The sequence below is a fragment of the Asterias rubens genome, unplaced genomic scaffold, assembly GCF_902459465.1.
Source record: "Asterias rubens unplaced genomic scaffold, eAstRub1.3, whole genome shotgun sequence".
Classification (NCBI taxonomy): Eukaryota; Metazoa; Echinodermata; class Asteroidea; order Forcipulatida; family Asteriidae; genus Asterias; species Asterias rubens.
In genome coordinates, this window is record NW_022985704.1 from 184,581 (window position 1) to 206,003 (window position 21,423).

Genomic DNA, 21,423 nt, shown 5'->3' on the forward strand with positions numbered 1-21,423 from the left:
GAGTAGGGCGCCCTCTGCTAGAGTTAAAAATAATTATTTTGCTCATTGGCTCCTCCTCTGGTCCTTGTGTACACATTTTTTGTTTCCTTTGTGTCATCATCATACCTCTATGACAGTAGAGTTATTTTCTGAATTTCTGAAATGCCTATAGCTTTTAAGATGACTAAACAAAATTTGTTTATTGTTCCAGTATTCCAGAGATTTCGTGGAGCTATGTCGGTAGAGCTTTTTTTTTTTTTTTCTGAAGTGCATATCTTTTAAGATGACTTAAACAACCCCTCTTTATTGATCCAGTCTTCCAGAAACAATGGGGACTTTGTTTTGGGCGCTTTTTGGTCTTCCTGATCTGGACATCCTGGACCTGAGGCATGCGAACCATACTTTTACAGAGGGTGTGGGTACGGGACTATACGCTGTCTATCACATAATTGCCATTGTGGTCCTGATGAATGTACTCATTGCTATGATGAGCAACACGTATACTCGCATTGAGGTAGGTTTTCGGATGGGTTTCTTTGTCGTTTGTCGTTTGTCGTTGTCGTTTGTCGTTGTAATTGTCTATCGTGGGTTGTGTTGCCTATGTGTTGTTTGATTTTGGAGTTGTTGGTTTGTTTTGTAGTTGTTTTTAGGTTTTGTTGTGTTTTTGTGTTTTAAGTTTTCTTTTTTTCTTGGGGGGGGGGGGGAGACACACCCACCCACCCCCAAATTGGCTGGTCTGTTTTATTGTTCGGCAGTCTCGCAGATTAGCATCAGACAAACAACGAAAAAAAGCTAACAAACAAACAAACAAACAAACAAACAAACACAAACTCACAGCGACAACAGACTATATCATCTATACAAATCCTCAATATTTTACGAAGCCGGAGAAATTTTTCCAGGAAATTAAAGACAGAAGAAACCTTTCGAAAACCTTTCACACAAAGTCCAGGATGAAACATTTCGCAAACATACGAATAGTTTGGAGGAGGACAGTTTTGCTGTTGTGTAGATGTCCCTTTTTAGCCCATACACTGTAGTATAAAAAAATAAAAAAATAAAAATAAAAAACTGTTGTACCCACTTTTTAAACATGGTTAGGGATCAACTTGTTTATCATTTTTGACACATGCTCCTATGGTTTGTATAGCATTCAAACATACACAAGAATCTAACATGTTTACGGTACCGGTTGTATTATGTGAAACAAAGTTGTTACAAAACTTATGCTAGACATGCATTGTGACACTGTTTTTAAAGTGTTGATGACCCCTTAAAGCCACCATACATTGTTACACTACAGGAAGATGCTGAGATACAATGGAAATTCTCAAGATCTAAATTGTGGATGACGTATTTTGAGGGTCGAGGAACCATACCACCCCCATTTAACGTCGTCCCTACACCCAAGACGTTTGGGTACATCTGTAAGTGGATCTGGGACAGGTTACACGGAGCACAGTCTCGACAGGAGAAGAAGGTACTTATACTTTAAAGACACTGGACACTATTGGTAATTGTCAAAGACAAGTCTTCTCACTTGGTGTATCTAAACACATATGCATAAAATAACAAAACTGTGAAAATTTGAGCTCAATTGGTCATCGAAGTTGCGAGATAACTATGAAAGAAAAAACACCCTGGTCACACGAAGTTGTGTGCTTTCAGATGCTTGATTTCGAGACCTCAAATTCTAAATCTGAGGTCTCGAAATCAAAGTCGTGGAAAATTACTTCTTTCTCGAAAAACTTAGTTACTTCAGAGGGAGCCGTTCTTACAATGTTTTATACTATCAACCTCTCCCCATTACTCATTACCAAAGTAAATTTGTATGCCAAAAATTATTTTAAGTAGTTATCAATAGTGTCCACTACCTTTAAAGCTTTCAGGGCAATATTTCTTAGGGCTGCTTATAACGGCCGCTTCTGTTCTAACTGTGTATACGATTTCCATTTCATAGCGCTGCTAACTGCTAGCACACAAAAAGGCATGCTAACCTTCCGGTGATTACTGCACGTAACTGACGTAGTGACGTAACTATTTTCTGTACAGTAAGCACGTAAAATGTGCTTACCGTTATATTAAGCAGCACATATACATTTGGACCAGACCTCTTGTGCATATGACGACACGAGCTGAAACAGCGCCCCCATGATTAATATATAGTATCATATTAATAGTCAAGTCTTGAGCCAAGACTATCCTGGAGTAAGGTACAGGCTATCCCACTAGTTTTGATCAATTCGACAGACGTCATTAGCACAAAGCGCACAGGATTGGCAAATGAACAACCTTCTTTGTATCTCTCGGTGAGGGCGCACTATAATCACATGACATTATATTAATAGTGTTTGTGGTTCAAAAATCAGTGTTCTCAAAATTGTTTATAAAAAATGACCGATTAACAGTAACAACCTCTACATGTGTTTATTTTTTAGGAGAGGAACAAAGCGTTTATGGAGGAAAGAGAAAAGCAATATAGGGTAAGTTACAAGTTTGTTGGATTTTTTTGGCTCTTACTACCCCAAGTGGCATTTCTTTTTTATGTACGACTCCACTGGACCTCTCCTTCCAGTACAAATAGTATGGAGTTACCCCCCCAAAAAAATTATTTGTTCACAAGATAATTTGAAATATTTGTATACCAAACTTGAACGATTTGTAAATGTCTTTGTTTTTTTACTAAACAACTTTTTAAGTATATGGATGAAATTTGCCAGAGTCTAAGATTCGGAAAATGCCCCCTCCTCGCCCCGCCTGCAATTTTTCACTACGAAATTGCCACTGTTGTAGTGCTTTTCAATGTGGAAAAAAAAACTCTTCTAAATCGACTCAAAAAAGGGAATCCTTAAAAAAGGAACATTTTGGGGGGGATGGAAATTTTATACTCCAGAAAAAAAAAATTATTTTGAAATGCAATTTGATGTTATATGATTTTCTGATTGTCAGGACATCATGGGTAAGCTGGTTAGGCGGTACATCTTCGATGCCAAGAGGGATGACGAAGAAGGAAACCAAGAGCAATGGGTCAACCGCATCAAGCAAGACATCTCAGGCTTCAAGTATGAGATGTTCGAGGCCCTCTCAGGAATGGACTCTAAGATGCAAGACATGGAGACGAGGATAGCTAGCGGACCACCAGATACAACCGTCGGTACAGAGATGTTCCAAAAGATGCACGACTTCGTCAAGAAACCCCTTTCACGACCGGACAGTATGGAATCTGTCAAATCAGGGTGCGAGGAACTTTGTGCTGCCGCTTCTCAGGATTTGTTAGATTCTAGAAACTCACATCTTAACACATCACCAGTGTATGATACTGGCGAGTTGGAGGGACCTTCATCTAAGAACCGATACAAGCCCAAGTCGCCATCATTACCAGCCAATATTGCCTCGTACATGTACCCCCCAGAGTGGGAGAAGTATGAACCTATTCGCTTTATTGATGAGGATCCGGAAGTGCCACTATTGGGGAGTCCAAGAAACAGCATCAGCAGTAAAAAGAGGGGAAGCAGTAGGCGAAGACGAAGGCATAGTGCCACACATTTAAATCACATAGGAAGTGTTTCACGCAATAATAAAGACGTTGTTGAAAACATGCTGGAAAGCGCCACCAAGGTCTGACCAAACCCTCTCCTCCTCATTTTTAACCAGCTTGTTTTGAGACATTTTTGAGGAGTTGTTTCTCTTTCTTACTGCACAACACGGTGGCAGTAAATGGCCTCTTGGTCAACAAGATTAAGGTCATCCTTATATATTTAGGTTATATTCATGCTAAGATTTTGTATGTCTAAATAATATTATGAGGAAATTGTAATTTTAACAGATTTATACATTATCTTGTTTTAACGCATGCTCCCCGATAACGCCTATTCTATTTATAATTATTACTTCCTTATTACTATATACACGAGTAGTTTGAATTATTGGTAGTTTGTAGGAGTTATTCCTGTAATTATGAAGAACCGATTTGTGTTGGTTTATAGATGTCGTAATTTAACGTTCGTTAGAAGCTGAGAAAAAAATGCTAAAAAATCTTGGATGGTTGTTCCAGGCATTCAACATAGATAAAGACTGTAAAAGAGTATCGTGAGATAAAATGTCATTGTTTACCATTTTGTAAAGGTTTTGATGAAACTTGTCATTATTTGAAAAAAAATCTTACAAACTGAAAATAATTCCTACCGAATCAAGTAGAAACCGTAACTGTATGCATACCCGTTAATTTTAAACGGAGACGTAAATGGAAGCGTTTGAAGAAATTCGTGTGCTCGTAAAGCAGTGAATCCATCTCCGTGATGACGTCACACCTAACGTCATATATTGCCTAAAATTAATGAATTCACTTCTTCTGAAACTGTTAAATAGCGTGCACAGATCAAACACTTCCAAGGTATATATACAACATATTGAGAAAGTCCACCGGTTTGTACAGAACAGTTTTCATTCACTATACGCGAAGATGTTCTTTTATAAGTTTGCATCGTGTTGAAATAGTTTTCACTATTTGATGAACGTTTTTCTATATTATCAAGTTTGGGGTAAACCTCTTCAATCCGAAGTAAGTGTTGAGCAAGTTACGGAGACGGTTCGTCGATTGTAATTCGTCTTATAAAGTTTCAATTGTTTATTTGCTCCATCCGTCAAGTTTTAGAGTCGATATTCTAAACCTATTTAATGTAGACTTGTTATACATAATATAAATAAATATATAAATATTTCAATGATTTGTAGGAATAGTATAAAAACGGTGTTGCTTGTGTATTTAAAAACTACCTAAGTAACACAAGTCCTTTGCAGTACTTTAAAGACAATACAGAATCACAGAATTCGAATTTTCCAGCCATTTTGTCAGGCTATAATGTAGGCAGTTAGAGGAGGTTTCTAACTATAGATTGTCAGTGTGTGGGGTAGATGCTAAAGTGGACGAGAGAGTTGAGAGATCGAGATAGTGAGTTTTTTAATTTTGAAAACTTGCATAATCAAGTGACTTGGAATAAAATGCCTAAACATGATATAGAAGTGCATCAATCCTCTAAACATATCAAAATATGATAGCGCCGTAAATGCTTTCTAATTGCAAAGTTCAAATGGTTGTTATTGCTTTACATTCGGCGGTTTTTCATACATGGGTTCTGTTCGTTTGGTTATCTAAATATCTATATAGATGTTGCTTAGAAGATAAATTTTAGTAATTAATATTCCCTTTGAGTGAAGGAGTGAAGTTGAGGACGGGTCAGAAGTTGAGATGTACAAGAATGTTACCGTGAGTAGGTTATGGTGACAATAGTGGTCCACGACTCGGGAACGGAAAGGTCCACAGTTTGAAAAACGTGTCGAAAACCAATAGGAACTGTTGCAAAAAGATGAACGAAAGAGGGACATAATGGAAGTCCACGGTCGAACTCGAAGGTGTATACGAGCTTGTGTGATAGGCCTACTGGTATCAATCTCATCATGTTTCTATACAATGCTAGCTCACTCTGTCAACGTCTGACATACAGGGCCCAATTTCATAGAGCTGCTAAGCACAAAAATTTGCTTAGCATGAAATTTCTTCCTTGATAAAAACAGGATTACCAACCGAATTTCCACATTATTTTCAGCATAAGCAAACAACAGCTAAATACCAGTACCAAGCAATATGCAACGATTGGAAATTCGGTTTGTAATATACAAATATTGACTGCTTCGAGTGCTATGGTTAAAACTATGACTCCCGAGGTGATCCCCGGAGCGTTGCCTCGGGAAAATAGAACGCTCCGGGGATCACCAAGGGAGTCATAGTTTTTAACCATTGCACGAGTAAAAGCAGTCAATATTTGTTTTATAACACCCCAAACATTTCTAAATACTGTACTATTATTATTAAGTTACAGACCTGAATGCTACAATCCACGGACGACGCGAATACAGATTGCAAACACTTTTACTTACTGTGTTGCATGTAGTGTCGTGCAATCCGAAATGGTTACAGACTATTAATTTATCATCCTCGTACACGCAACGGACGTCTGGGTACTGCACGCCGTGTGCTAGTCTGTCTAACTAGCGCCCGGCGCCGTGTGCTAGTCTTCGGACTAGCGCACGGCAAACCGACGCACTACCACACGGCCGTCGTCTAGCGAAACTAAGACATGTCATGTGACGCGCTCTAAACCAATGAGCAGGCAGAATACTTGCAAGGGGTGTTATCATCCTGTTTAGCAGCTCTATGATATTGGGCCCAGATGCAATCAATTCACGATATCAGTGTAAAAACTAACTTCAGTGTCAAAGTTGTTTAGATGTTTTTTGTTCACTTAAGGCTCGGTTGGTATAGGATTTTACCTGTGTATGGTGCATTTGCAAGATATATGTGTGTGGATGAAGGTTGTAAAGAATGTGAGAGGTAAAGGAGAGAAGAAAAAAATATATTTAAAGAGGTAAAATTCTGCCCAACAAATCCTGGAGTTTTTAGTTATGTTCTCTGATCTGAAGTAAACCTCTGACACATGTAGTTCGGTGCCCCCAATTAAATTTCTCTTTAATTAATGGGTGATGGAGTCAAATTTTGAACTATATAGGGTCAAAATGTTAGGTGGTATCTTGAAATGAAAGCTTTGTACGCCTTTCGGCTCCCCCTCGAGTTTAAGATTGCAAGGTGCTTCGAATAATGTGTACACTTGGAAGCTCCAGTTCGAGAATAGTTCATAACAGCATGACTTCTCCGTATCTAAAGAAAATTACAACTTCACTAGGAAGACAGAAAAAGTCTGCCTTCGGATACAAGTCTGAACTCTCGCGACCCTGTTTTGAGAAATAAACATGGAATTGGGGATTTTTAAGCACAGGCTTACCGGTCAAGTAATAACTTCCACACACATAGTTTAAACAAAATTGTCCTTACGTTAGATTATGTCATCAACTAGTCTTCGATTCATGTACTTTTGCATATAAAGTTGTAAAAAAAAGAAAATACAAAAAATTGCTTTTGAAATTACATCGTTAAATGTGCAACAGCATTTTCGATTCAAAAATGAAAAAAAGTATTAATTAATTTACAGTTTTAATTAAATTAACAGTACATTTTCTAATTTATTGCAGTTTACTTTTTGTGTTGGGTGGAGATATTAGCATAGTCCTTATAACGGAGAGAGCTGTCTGTATAACTTTTAACTAGATGTTTAACAATTATTATGTTTTGTGTATAGCGTTCATACGATGCATTTAACTTATTTATTTTTAGGAAGACAATCGCTTAGTCAACATCTCTCGTATACGGTTCACATTTTGTTTGTTAAAGGAGGAAGAAAACACCGCAACTTCAACAACAAATATTGACAACTTTCTTGGAAGTTAAGTTATGAATCAATGATTTTTGTACACAAATGTAATCACTGCCTATTATTTAACTGGCCAAGAATCGGATACCATTTGTCCAAGAAACATTTAGGCTGCGAAATTTTGCATATGACGTCACTACAGTGGAGCGCCCTCAACTTGTTGTCAAAAGGCGAATGCTCATTGGCTCATCTGCGTGCCGCGCGTATAGCTGGAGCGTTTCCTTTCTCTAACCTATAAGAGAGCAGCGAGGGCTCTTCAATGCAAGAGGTCTTGGCCATTTCGATTTCTAATCAAAATGAGATGTATCTTTTTCGAATCGTCACTACGATTGGCATTTTAAGTAATAATCATTCACAAGTGAGTATATGTAAACTATAGTCATCTCTATTTCTTATTATTTCACCCTACTGCTCTTCGTATCAAATAATATTGCATCATTCAGGCAGGCACAATAAAGAAGAATTTACATTGGCTTAAGTTGACCAAAAGACGGTATGTGACAGTGAATGGTTGCACATACATGTGAATTATGGTCCTACAAATCTCAAGAAAGTCAAGAAAACTTATTATTTTAACTTAAGTGATCATGCTGACTCTGACACATCAAAACTCTTCAACCAAAATGAAATTAAATCTCAAAACCTATTGAATCCCTAAGGAAAAGTTCTGTGTAGTTTCTTTTTTGTCTTCTTCGACAAACTCTCATCTAATGCAACAATACATTTAGGGATTCCATCACGACTAATGCTCATTACAACAATTTAAGTCACTTAAATTGTTTTTGGACGTTACAGCTTCATGTACAATGATGAACGCCAGTAAGATAACATTATCCACAAAAAATATGCATCTCCGCAACTCTTTAAAGGGAAGGTACACGTTTGGTAATTACTCAAAACACATATTAACTTAAAAACTGACTTAGTAACGAGCATTGCAGAGCTATTGATAGTATAAAACACTGTGAGAAACGGCTCCCTCTGAAGTATCATAGATTTTGAGAAAGAGGTAATTCCTATCTGAAAGCACACAAATTCGTCCAACAAGGGTGTTTTTTCTCTCGTCATTTTGTCGCAACTTCGATGACCAATTTAGCTCAGACTTTCACAGGCTTGTTATTTTATGCTTATGTTAGGGCCCCAAGTGAGAAGACTGGTCTTTGACATTTGTGTACCTTCCCTTTAAGTGGGCAGTCTTCAAGACAAAAATATACTCAGTCATTTTCCGGCATCTTCAAGATGTTTAAGCATATGCATGATCGTAGACGTTCCTCTGAACGTTTACTGACAAAATGATAATAAAAGTTGTTGACCGACAGACCACCATTTTTAGAAAGGGTTTTTCCTCTGCCCATAACTATTACATTTCACATCTTATTTGTAAATAGATAACTATTGAAGACTGTTGTTGGTTGGAAGGATGTCTAGTACGTTGCCATGGTAACATGCCGCGGGTTCGGTTTAGTTCGTGGTGCAGAGACAGTGAAAAGGATCTAAAGTTTGAGGAAACACCCAAAACTTCGCTTTTCCTATAGCAAAAATATCCCATAATTTTTCTTTAGCTTACAGGAGTATATCAATAAACTTCTTGGGTACTTCTTTCTACCTTTTTTTTTTCTTCAGATTTATTATTAACTGTTTTGATTATAAAAACTGTAAACGAAATGTACAATAAGTAGTGGATAAAGGTTGTTTTTCTAAATATTATGTAATGGGTCTGAACAACTCCACACATTATCTAAGCAATTATTCGAATAAATATTGTATTAAATATTTATGGAGATGTAATGCTTCTTACAATGGAAGACTTTGCTTTATGTATTTTGTAAAGTGTTTTTTTTTTTAAGTGGGTGTCGTGTTTTTAATTAACTAATTTATGAGTGTACGTGGCCAACAAGAAGTTGAAATACATTATCCTATTAATGTATTTAACAGACTTCTCTATCAGTCTGGTCTTTTACATTATATTTCATTCGTTGGCCTCTACATGGTGCACCCCACTGAAAAGAAACTCCCATAGCATACAATGCAAAATGCTTATATTCAAAAATATATGAAAAATACCAGCTCACAGCTTCTTACAGTAAAGGGGGAACTATTCATTGACTCCTCTGCTCAATTCCCCCTGGGCCTGTCGAGTTTCTCCCTCCAACTAAAAATAACCCTACAACGGTGTATTTTTCAAAACGTCCGAGCAGCAATTTGGATGGGACCATTTTTTTTCAGGGCCATTGTCACAAAAATGTCCTCGAGTTGGAAGTCAACAACCCCATGTCACAATTGGGTACAATTTTTCAACTGTATCATTTTTCTTGTCCCTCAAATTTTTCTATAATAGAATAATAATTTGAGGGCCTACACAATATTGATGAGGCCGACTCTCAGCTTTCTCCCTTTTTTGGTGGAGTGCACCCTCAAAAACATTACCGTTTAAGTTGAATATCGCCCTCTCGCGGTTTGCTCAATCTTTTGACAGGTTCGTACTATGTTGTATTTCCACTGGAGGAACAATAACAAGACCCTTTTTAACCAAAGTTTATCTCCTAACTACTGGCATTCCTTACCACCTCTACATTTTGCTGTAATCACATATTGTATCTGTATGTATGCATGCAATTTTCCTTTAATTCAGAAACGCTGTTTGCTAGTGCACTCTATAATTTTGTGCTTGACATGTCCCTTGAAATAACACCGCCCACTGCAAGACAATAGTACTCGTGCGCTGGAAGGGTCCAGTTCGGGTCTGGAAGATTTATAATAATTTCTACACGGAGGCCATGTTTCAAAGTTTCCCAGAACTGAAGATTTTCAAAAGGCAGTGCCCTTTGCAAAATAAAAATGGTCTTGTAATCTTAAAGATAAAACAGGCCAGAGCCAGGCTGCAGGCAGGCTGCACAAAAACACAACAACTTGACGTCTACATAAACAATTGCTGACACCTGGCGGCACTGTGCATACATACACATGGCACTAGAGTAATTATTTGAGAAGAGTCTTACCTCAATATTTCCTCGAAATTCATGTAATTTCCTTGGTTGTTTCCGTTCCGAATTTGCGGTATAAAATCGCTACCTCCTAGAGTCATATGCTCCATGTTCCATGACAAACTCCTCATGACAAATTCCTCGTGTTTTGATAAAAAGACAAAAGCAGCACACATTACTCCGTTAGTGTTGTCTTTTCTTTTACATTTTATTTTGACCACATGGATTGTGTCAAAAGAAGAAAATACTCGTTATCGTCTGCTCACCCGAGGATGCACACCTGTGGAATGCGCTTTTTGACCAATTAAAACTGTTGTAAGTTAGCCTTCGGTTTCTACCAAAGTCTTTGCTTGTTGCAAGAATGAAAATGATTCGCTGACAGTTCATTGACCGTTCCATTTTTTTAATATGGGGAAGTAGGTAATTTTTGTATAATTCTCTATGCTTTATATAACACAATTACAACATTTAAGACATTTAGATATGCACAGTAAACTTCCCCATCAAATTTGTATTCAAAAATTGTGGTTAATTTAAATTACATTTATAATATTCCGGAGCGCATCATTGTTTTTTGTTTTTTAAACCTTTATATCAACCCTACATAAAAATGTATCATTCATAGAGCAAAAAAATAATGCTAGAAAATAATTGGAACCAGTGAAATTGGGCTGGAAACAGTGAAACCAATGTCTGGTACCCTGTCTTTATCCCTTACTTTGGGAATCAAATAACTGCAAGGCAAAAAAAGCCACAGTTTGTAACAATGTTACACAAACAGTACCTTTGACAGTACTTTCAGAAAAAGTGTTCAGTTTGTTAGAAACAAAGCAACCAATCATATTATGTATTTTTTATGCAGAAATGTTGATTTAGGACACAACATCTGTCAACACAATTACAATTGGATGTTTTTTCAAAGATGTGGCCGTCCACCTTAACCAGCGCAGTTTGTTTTTTATCATCATTTCCTGTTTTGCGAGATGGAAAGCCAACTTTCATGAGATTAGACATGGTAAAACGATTACCTTTACTTTAGTGTTCCTTTTTATAATGACAGTTATCTTAGCATTGAATGAAGTTTACGGATTACAGCAAGACAAGACTTGCACTGAATCATTTACCATAACATGCACAATGAAGTTAGTAAACTCCAAAGCTTTCCCAACAAACACACGGTTTCATTTCGAACAGTCCCTCGTCGACACAGCAGCCCCAGCCCCCGTCTCTATACTAAAATAAATACAGAGACCACATGGCAAGTTCATATCAGCAGGTGTGCCACGGACTGTGCAGTAGCGTTTAACAATAGACAGAGGCTTATCAATCAATTATAAACTGTACAAGTGCACAACAAGTGGCGGGGTGGAGCAGTATATGTAGAACTTGCTAATTAGTCATAGACCACTGACTATAGATCCATCTTTTTGGATCAATATTGAGCAAGATGTAGTGCCTCAGGTTTTTATTTTTATTTTGTTTACAACTTCAAAAGTACATCTGGTTTGCATTATGCACTCATTATCTAAACCAAAGCTACCAGATTTTGTAAAATGGAACTGTGTGGTTTTCTTTAATTAGAACAATCGGTAAGTTTTTGTAGGGTTTATCCCACTCCTTGTTCTGAGGAGTGCAACTGGTTGATTTCACCTTCAGCGGTGTTAATAAAGTACTTCAAATTTTTGATGCATATTTCATGTCCTGCAGTTTGAAGTATCAGCCAACTTGAAAGAACTTACAATATTGAAAAACAATTATTTCAGCATCGTACAATCCAATTAGAAATCTGTTGAATATGTTGATGCACTTTTGTGCATTTTAACTCAAAACGTCAAATAGCTTGTGCATTCATAAGGATAAAGCATTCGACACATCCTCAGCTTTTTATTTCTTGGCAATATTTCTTTGGATTCGAACTGCCTCTAGCTACCGGGCAACCTCGGTAGTCTAGTTGGTAAGCCACTGCTCTAGAATTGCAAGGGTCGTGGGTTCGAATCCCACCCGAGTATTATGCCTGTGATATTTTTTTCACAGGACTCGGGAAAGTACTGAGTATATAGTGCTAACACATAGGTGTATGGGTAAAAACCAAAATGAATACTCTTTATCCCCGATGCAATTTAACATCTCTTAAAACTTTTCTTTGGTTTTGCAAAGTGGAATCTCTTCAGTTCCTTCCTGAGATTTGTTTTCTTAGCAATCTGTCTTTGTGGAAACAAAATTAGTTTGTGTTGTACGAGTAATTTGCTTTCTTTTAAAACCTGCAGTATGTTACAACGCAATCTTTTATAAGATTGATTTTGGGTTGAACAAAGAAAATTCAACTACAGCGGGATAGGAACCAACGACCAACTGAGCTACATGAGCCTTTTTGAGGTATGGCGGATGTGATAGGAATGTACTGTTTGGTTTGGGTGCATACAGACAAATTTGCCCAAACCTTAATAATAGTGTTGTAGCATTGTGCCCGCCATATTTCAAAATTGCTTATAGACCTTATCGCAAATACGCGGTACGCGCGAGTTAGGTGTGGAATGTGGTGCATGCTGGTCTAGCTAGCGATCAAGTTTGATCGCTAGCTAGACCATCATGCACCTCATTCAATAGTTACAGTTTGCGCAATTGGTATATGCGAAAAAGGTCTATGTATCTAGCACTATGTTTGGGTTCTCCCTATTTTGACAAATCTTTGTTCGGGGCCCCGAAGATTGACAACATGTCCAAATAAACATAAATAGCAACTTCAAGAAACAGAAAAGACAAAATGACACCCATATTGCTTTACCCACTGATTTTATATTCCTCCATTTAGTGACAGAATTTTATTCCATACCGTATGTCGGTAAACAGGACAGCCGTGAAACCTGTGAATATATACATAATACATAATGTACACAAACATCATGTATAATCTTAATTCTACGTATCTGCATATTTTGTTTCAAATCGATTAACATAAAACAGTCCTATAGTGCGCTATGTATAAGCAGAGAACAAAAATATTTGCAGCACAAAGGTTAAGACACGAGTAATTAAGCCACTAAGTATTTTTACATTAATCCTTATACATGTATTTTGGCATTTAGCAATATGTACAGCATGTTTCAACTTTGTACGGAAGCAGTTTAATAAGGACTGCATTTCACTTGACCAACTTTCAAAGATGATTGCATTTAACCTTTTTATCGACATATCGATTATCTAATCAATACCATAAATAGAATCCGTCAATCAGGTTGTTATAATTACACCTTTTAAAATACTTGTATATAGGGAACCATTGAATTAGTATGTAAAATATTCACATGGTACTGCAACAGACAATAGACCTTTCTTTTGCAATGTCACAGCCCGAGTTTTTGCCAACCCAGATTGGAAAACTATGGAAAGCCATAAGTGCAAATCAAGAAAAGATCGCTATTTTTTGTAACAACGTAACCAAATTTGTCGATTTTGTTTAAAACAAAACAACTAATTATGAGAAGTACTTTATTTAATTGAAAGTTTGCAGAAAATGTTGAATTTTGTTAAAACATCTGTTTTTACGATTTAGTGTTTTACTAACATTCGGCCGACCATGCCAACCAAGGCGGTTTGTTGATCAACAAAAGAAAGGTCTATAGATGGAATGCATATAACGTCATTGACCGCCATATTTGATGATAGGAAATGCACACATGGACGCGCTGCCCACGACTCTCATCCAACCATAGCCTTTCAAAGCCCAAGTTTCATCAAAGATGGTGGTCAATGACGTCATGTGCAATCTGATCTAATAGGGTGCGTGAGTGAGCACTGCGGGTTGACCAAGGGAAGCTTATCGAACGCAACCACTGTTGAGGCATGCGACATTAGGCAAATTACAGGCAAACTGTTCCCTGCATTAGTATAGTACATGTAGATAGACACGGTTAGAATTAGATCTCTCATGAACAAATATTTCTTTTTACACGGCTGTGTCATCATGATCTAAGAAGCATGTTGCTGTACATGGAACTATGAACTCTCAACCAAGTTACCGAAACGCGCACCCTCACTGCGTATCAAACTAGGGAGAACATGCGAGCATGTGATGTAATTGGGTGAGAGTTCATACTTCCATATACACAAACATTCCATTGGATGGACATGTGTATTGAAAGGGTTGAGACAACATTCCGAGAAACGCCTCATACAAATGGGTGTTTTGCCCAACAAAGTCCCCCCCCCCCCTTCCAACCCAGTCAGTGGTAACTTCATACACAAATGTTAAGCCATGTTGCTACTTGGTCTTGACCGAATTTCAAACTTTATTCTGCTCAGCATAATTTTGTTAAGCTTAGCTACTTTTTGTGCTAGAGCAGCTCTACAAAATTTGGCCCTGGTCATCATGCTACAACCACCACAAATCTGAAATCAATCAATACTTGTTGATCTATGATGGAGAATGGTGGTGGAATTTTCATTCTTTATCTAAAAGTAAAGTTACTTGAGAGTTGTTTCAATTTTTTGGCATTTTCTTTTAAACCTGCAGTTTGTTTTTACGCAATATTTAATATAATAAGATTGATTTGGGTTGAACGAAGACAAATTTACTAAAACAGGATTTGAGCCAATGACCATTTGTGGGGAAATTCTTAAATAAAACTGGACTACATGAGAATGCAGCTTAACAGCAGAAGGGAAATCCGGCCAGATACAGTCAAATGAAAGTTTGTCAAGTATTCTACAGTTACCATTACTTAGTCTAATACACTCAGATTCAGTGACCACATAAGCATAACATCAACCTCATCACTAAAAAAAAGTATCTAAATACACAAACAAAAAATTGTATTATTCACTTAAATAATACCAACAAAATCACTTATCCAAAATATTTCCATATTTCGAACATTTACCATATTTCAGAGCATATTTTTTCCTTTTGTCAAATATTTTTAACTAGAGTAAGTTTAATCTATGAGCCTTCAGATCTTCGCTAAAAATGTACCGCAGTTTTCACAAGTTACAAAAGACTGTTTACATGACTGTCAAAAATAAGTGCAGAAGGCTACAGATCCTGTTTTTAAGCTAATCTGGTATCCATTCTAGTTGAAAAATATCTAAAATTCTTTTTCAATATGTAATATTAATTTATACATAATATTACAATGACTCGTTAATATGTTTAACACACCTGCTCTTAATTAATTAAATTTTAAAGTTTCTTTCAACCTTTTGAAAAGTTAAAATTACCTGCTTAAATAATATGTTAGTGCTGGGGCTATTTTTCTCATCCTGAAGCTGAGAGAGAAAAATAACGGATAAATGGCAGTAAACTGATAGTCGTTTGACAAACATATCTGGGCAGAATTCAAATGGATTAAACTAAAATCTGATATTCCTTTTTTTTTTTTTTTTTTTTCCTTTTCTTTTTTTCCCCGAGATTTATAATGATTTGAAATGGTCTCATAGTTTCAAATGCAGATATTCTACCAACCAACTATGGTAAATATCCCCTTGATGAGATTGCCTGATTATGACAGAGGGATTCTGAAAAGTGTACAACTGAACATGTAACAATTTGTTGATTTTCAGGGAACTTTCTGCAGAATCAGAGAGAGTTGACAGCTCTGTTCAAACGTTTTGAGAAAAATCAATATTTCAAAATTGAGTCTGTTTACTGTTTTGTATTTTATTTCTGCAAATTCAGTATGCATTCTTAGTAGGACCTTATTTGTTTTCACAACTGGTTGTTCTTTTGCCCTCGATATCAAATCTAAGAAATAGGTGTTTTCTATAATTCAAGGGAGATATCTTAACAGCTTCAGTCTTTTAAAAAAATACTTTTCTCAGAAAGCAAAATATATCTGCTGAAGTGCGTTTTTTGTCTGTTTGTTTGTTTGTTTGTTTGTTTGTTTGTTTGTTAATAGTTTATTTGTGCGCAAGTTAATAAGTAGATGCCCCAAGCATACTCAAAAGCAGTTGGATTAAGTCATGAACAAGAATAGTACAGATTTGTTTGCATTTCATTTGATTTGATATCAATGTTCAGGATTAGGGTTTTTTCTCTAAATATTTACTTCTTTATTATAAAATATTTTAAAATGACAAGAATTTTTGAAAAATAGTAATATTAAATTCTGAATAATTGGGGAATAGGTAATTTCAATAAAATGGAACTCATTCATCTGTGTTAAAAAAAAAAATCATCTTTGATAAATAAAAAATCAAATTACGGGAGAATAAAATAGGAAAATTACTCTTTTTACAAAGAACACAATTCAAACACTTACAATCATTCTGATTCATAAAAGACATACATGACTCACAAATTTAAAACAAAAAAACTTGCATTATTTAGATCCAGCGAAAATATTTTGATGTTAACTTATGGTAAATACCACCCCTAACAGTGGCTTCAGGTCTTCAACTCCAAGTATATAGGTTTGAATGAAATACTTCAAAAATGGGAAAACACATTCGCATTGATACGAATGCAAGGAGGGAAACAAAACAAACAGAAATTACTTTGTCATCCCTCTAAAATACATACTCTCTATGGTGTATCAAAATCTACAACTGAAGTCGGCTAGTTGCTTTATAAAAAACAGCCTACAAAAGGCTTTAAAGACACTGGACACCTTTGGTAATTGTCAAATACCAGTCTTCTCACTTGGTGTATCTCAACATATGCATAAAATAACAAACCTGTGAAAATGTTAGCTCAATTGGTCGTCGAAATTGCGAGATAATAACGAAAGAAAAAACACCCTTGTCATGCGAAGTTGTGTGCTTTTAGATGGTTGATTTTGAGACCTCAAATTCTAAATCAGAGGTACCGAATCAAATTCGTGGAAAATTACTTCTTTCTCGAAAACTACGTCACTTCAGAGGTAGCCTTTTCTAACAATGTTTTATACTACCAACCTCTCCCCATTACTCATAATCAAGAAAGGTTTTTTTGATAATAATTATTTTGAGTAATTACCAATAGTGTCCACTGCCTTTAAAAAAGCAAAACAATTTAACAACAATAGAGAAAGGGGACTATATGCAGCAAAGTTTGAGTTGGTTTGTGAATCCACTACGAAGAATTAAATCCAGTAGAAACTATTAGACGACTTCACTTGAGAATATTGTTGATACGCTTTCAGGGGCCAATTTCGTAAAGCCTATAAGCACCCAAAACTTGCTAAGCACAGAACAGTATTGCTTAGCAGAAACAATAAGTGTCGCTTAGTAGAAACAATAAGTATCACTTAGTAGAAACAGGTTACCAGCGTCAATGACGTTGAGGTTGCATTGCCTTAGCTGGTGCCCCACTTAATTTTTGCTTAGCAAATAATTATTTTGCTTAGCAGCTTTATGAAATTGGGCCTTTGTCACCAGAGAACAGAAAAAAACAATCTTGATATATATATGTACATACATCTGAACATAAAACATATTTATATTGTTATGCTATGGAAAAAGAAAAAAAGGGATAACATGGAGTCCGAGAACATTCAAGAGACACAAAGCCTTTGTGGAGCTAAAGACTCGTCACTACAAAATGGCAGACCGTATTAGTTCACAAAGCAAAAGGAAAACCACACAATTTTCAGGAAAAGTAGCTTGAATCATTATATCCTACTTTTAAAACATCTTTCTGACAAAATTAATTTTGAGGAAAAGTAGGTCGAATCATTATATCCTACTTTTAAAACAAAATTACTTTCATACCAGAATTTCTATAACCAAAAGCGCCCAATCCGAAGAAGGCAACAAATCCCTTTAAAGCATGTAACAGACTTGAAATATTTGAGGACGAACAATTTCTAAGACGAGAATTTTGTGACAAGTATTCTTGAAGCAATCTCTTGGACGCAAATAATACTGTTTACCCGAATGAACAAACCAGATCCAGCAATGTTTGAATCAACTTACGAGGGTTGAACAGACATCTCATAAAACCAATGCATGCACAACTTCTCGTTTACCATGTGTACGCAAAAAAAAAATTAAACAATATCGCCTTAGCAACAACACAAGTGAGTGGATTCGGACTACAAAGCACCCATATTTTCTTCTTTTGCCTTTGTGTTGACCGAGATACAAGAAACTAAAAGGAAAGAACACTAAGCAAGTAAGGTTTGCGGTGACACCATGTAAGAAATAATTTCTTTTGAGAATAGTGGTAGCTCTGAGTAGAAACCGAGACAACACTAGTGACACAGTTTGCAAGTTAGTTCCTCTGAAACATCCAAGGTTGCATTTACGTACAGATTCAAAAAGACTTCCGGCCAAAAACAGCGCCAAGACAGTGAGTCAAAAACCAACTATTGTGTAGACGATACACAGCTACTTGTAGGTGTGTGCAACAATTAGAGTATAGTCTAATAAGTATATACAACTCTGTCATTAGAAGACAACAACAGGCATATCCTGGATCACCACCGACTTATCACAGAAAAACCAGGGCCTAATTTCATAGAGCTGCTTAAGCATTTATAAAGTAGCTAAGCAAAAACAAATTATGCTTAACAGAATAAGGTTACCAACCAAACAACCATGCCACATGTAAATTTTGTGACTGGTATCCTGCTCATTTCTGCTTAAGCAGCTCTATGAAGTTGGGCCCAGATCACACAGTGTACAGAGAACTTGCACAGGAAGACTGAACCAATAAACATTATCCGAGGTTACTCAAGAAATGGTGCTCTAAGAAAGTTATGTTCACAACGTCATATGTCACAGGTTTTCAATGACTAATTTTGTTGTTTCTGTTTTTTCTTTGTGTTGTGTTTTGTTTTTGGTTTTACTGCGCCTTGAACACCCAGCAGGGTGGATATGTGCACATGACAAGTCTTATTATTATTATTATTATTATTATATAATCATCATGAAGAAAATGTTCATTCTAAAAAGATACTTATTGAAACTAAGTTGGACATGTCAGACAACGTCACACAAGACCTTTTTTTTACCGTTTCAAAATCTTCTAAAGCAGCTTAATAGTGGTGCCCAGCAAAATCATCTGCAGAGCACAAATTAGCAGAGTACCAATCTCAAACAATGTACAAAGAGTCACATTTTGTAAGTGACATTAAAGGTGTAAATTTGTTAGATTTGTAGGGGATTGCAAATGGATCTTCTCCAAAAAGTATTGAAATATTGCAGCAATAGGCCTACTTATAAACTAGCTGACAAAAAAGCTGCTGCAGTAACTCTAAAATTTATACCAACTCAGTGAAACTGCAATAGAGGTCTTTTTCTAACCATTGTAGGGTGTCGTGGTCGAGTGGATAAGAACACCGAACTCAAACTCTGGTGTTTCTGTTCAGCAGAGTGTGGGTTCGAATCCTGGTCGTGACACTTGTGTCCCTGATCAAGACACTTAACTATAATTGCTTCTCTCCACCCAGGGGTAAATGGGTACCTGTGAGGGCAGAGATGGTTCTTGTGATTGATTTAGCTGAGTAGCGCATATAAATGTTGCACAAGGCTGTATACTCCCCACCAGGGAGCTGAGATGGTTTAAGGAGTGATTTAAGGCCCAGTGACCAGGGGTAATAATGTGAAGCGCTTTGGGACGCCCTCCGGGTGTGAAAAGCGCTATATAAAAACGGGTTATTATCATGGCGACGGCTAATGCCCGGTTCATACTTCCTGCGAATGTGAAGCGATTTGAGGTGATGCAATAATTGGTACATGCTGTTTTTTTCCAAAGTTTGCACGAGAAAGTTGCAGGAAGTATGAACCGTGCAAAGACTCCTGCCTATGCTTAGGGCAGCCTGTTTGAAATTATGTGTCAAAATAACACATGTTTTCAAAATTACTGGAGGAGCCCAACTAAGCAGCAGACTAAGCCTAAGACTTAAGCATTAGCCATAGGCAATTTTCGAAACCATGACTTCGGCTTTGGATTCAGCATCAGACTTCAATACAACTGTGGGGCCATTCTAGCCTGAGCCGAATCCAAAGCCGAAGCCGTGGTTTCGTAAAGGGCTACAGACTGCTATCATGGTGCCCCCATATTGGGGTTTTTTTTCATTCAACTTAATGCATAAACCAAATTGAGGCTGGAAGGAAAAAATGGTCAGGTCCCTCTATATAACATGAGACTAAGCACTATCATTGACTTTAAGGTATACAGGAAACCTGAAGACCTGCCTCATGATGATGGTCTCTTCTATTTTAAAGACCAGCCAGTCAGAAAAATGCATTCTAAATAAAGCTACTAACAATTGAGGTGATTTCTCCTTATGTTTAAAAACTAGCGTAAACTTGTGTTTTTGAGTTTTTTCTTCAGCCATGCAGTTATAGTTGTAGATAGATTAAATATCAAGTAAAAATAACAATTATACATACAACATACTCCACCATATAGGTGACTGTGATAACTATCTACATATTATGAGGTTTGCATTTACAGTTCGAGTGTGTTGGTAAAAACCAAAATCAAAAAGATGATCTTCGTCTCTGAATTTTAAAGAAAAACTACATTTGAAACATTGTATTTGTAAGATCGACATTCATCAACCTGACCACATGAATAGCAACAAGGAACACCTGTATAAACCACATACATGTATTTATTTTGGTTTGTATCCTTACACCGTTGTGTGTGAGCACTGTATACTCAGTACTTTCCCGAGCTCTGTGAACAAAATCACAGGCATATTACTGGGGTGGGATTCGAACCCGCAACCTTTGCAGTGCTAGAGCAGTGTCTTACTAACTAGACCGCATACATATTAAATTTTTTGAGTCGGAACTTTTCATTGAGCTGGTGATGTAGCAAAACTAATCTTGAAAACTTTACGATTTCAAATCAAAACATTTAGATTTGCATTTGAAACCGTAAGACTTACTGGTGATTTTTGTCTGACCTAGTTTTTATCTTGACTGCTTCCTGACACGACCTGAGCTATCTATTGAGGTAAGACAATTTCGTGATTAAAGGGTATGGGTGCTTGTTGTAGGACAAAAATGTCCACAGATTTACATTAGACTACAGTTTGAAGATAATGACGGTAGAAAGCTTCCCTGAAAATATTACTTGCTGAGGTGCTGTAGTTTTTAAGAAATGAGTAAAACAATGTCATGAAAATAATTTTCGTCTCAGTGATCACGAGACGAAAATTATTTTAGCATGTCAAAATGTATTTTCATGACATTTTTTACTCGTT

At 36.6% G+C, this 21,423-nt stretch overlaps 1 protein-coding gene across 2 annotated transcripts in view; it reads left to right on the top strand.

Annotated features, from left to right (window-relative positions):
- LOC117305838 (short transient receptor potential channel 4-like) overlaps positions 1-5,546 on the top strand; it is a 67,280-nt gene extending 61,734 nt beyond the window's left edge. For both annotated transcript variants that reach the window (XM_033790712.1, XM_033790713.1), the window contains exons 8-11: positions 295-493; positions 1,283-1,459; positions 2,418-2,462; positions 2,929-5,546. In XM_033790712.1, the coding sequence (XP_033646603.1) occupies positions 295-493; positions 1,283-1,459; positions 2,418-2,462; positions 2,929-3,603 (1,096 nt within the window). In that variant the 3' untranslated portion in view covers positions 3,604-5,546. The remainder of the gene's footprint in view (positions 1-294; positions 494-1,282; positions 1,460-2,417; positions 2,463-2,928) is intronic.
- The last annotated feature ends 15,877 nt before the right edge of the window (positions 5,547-21,423 follow it).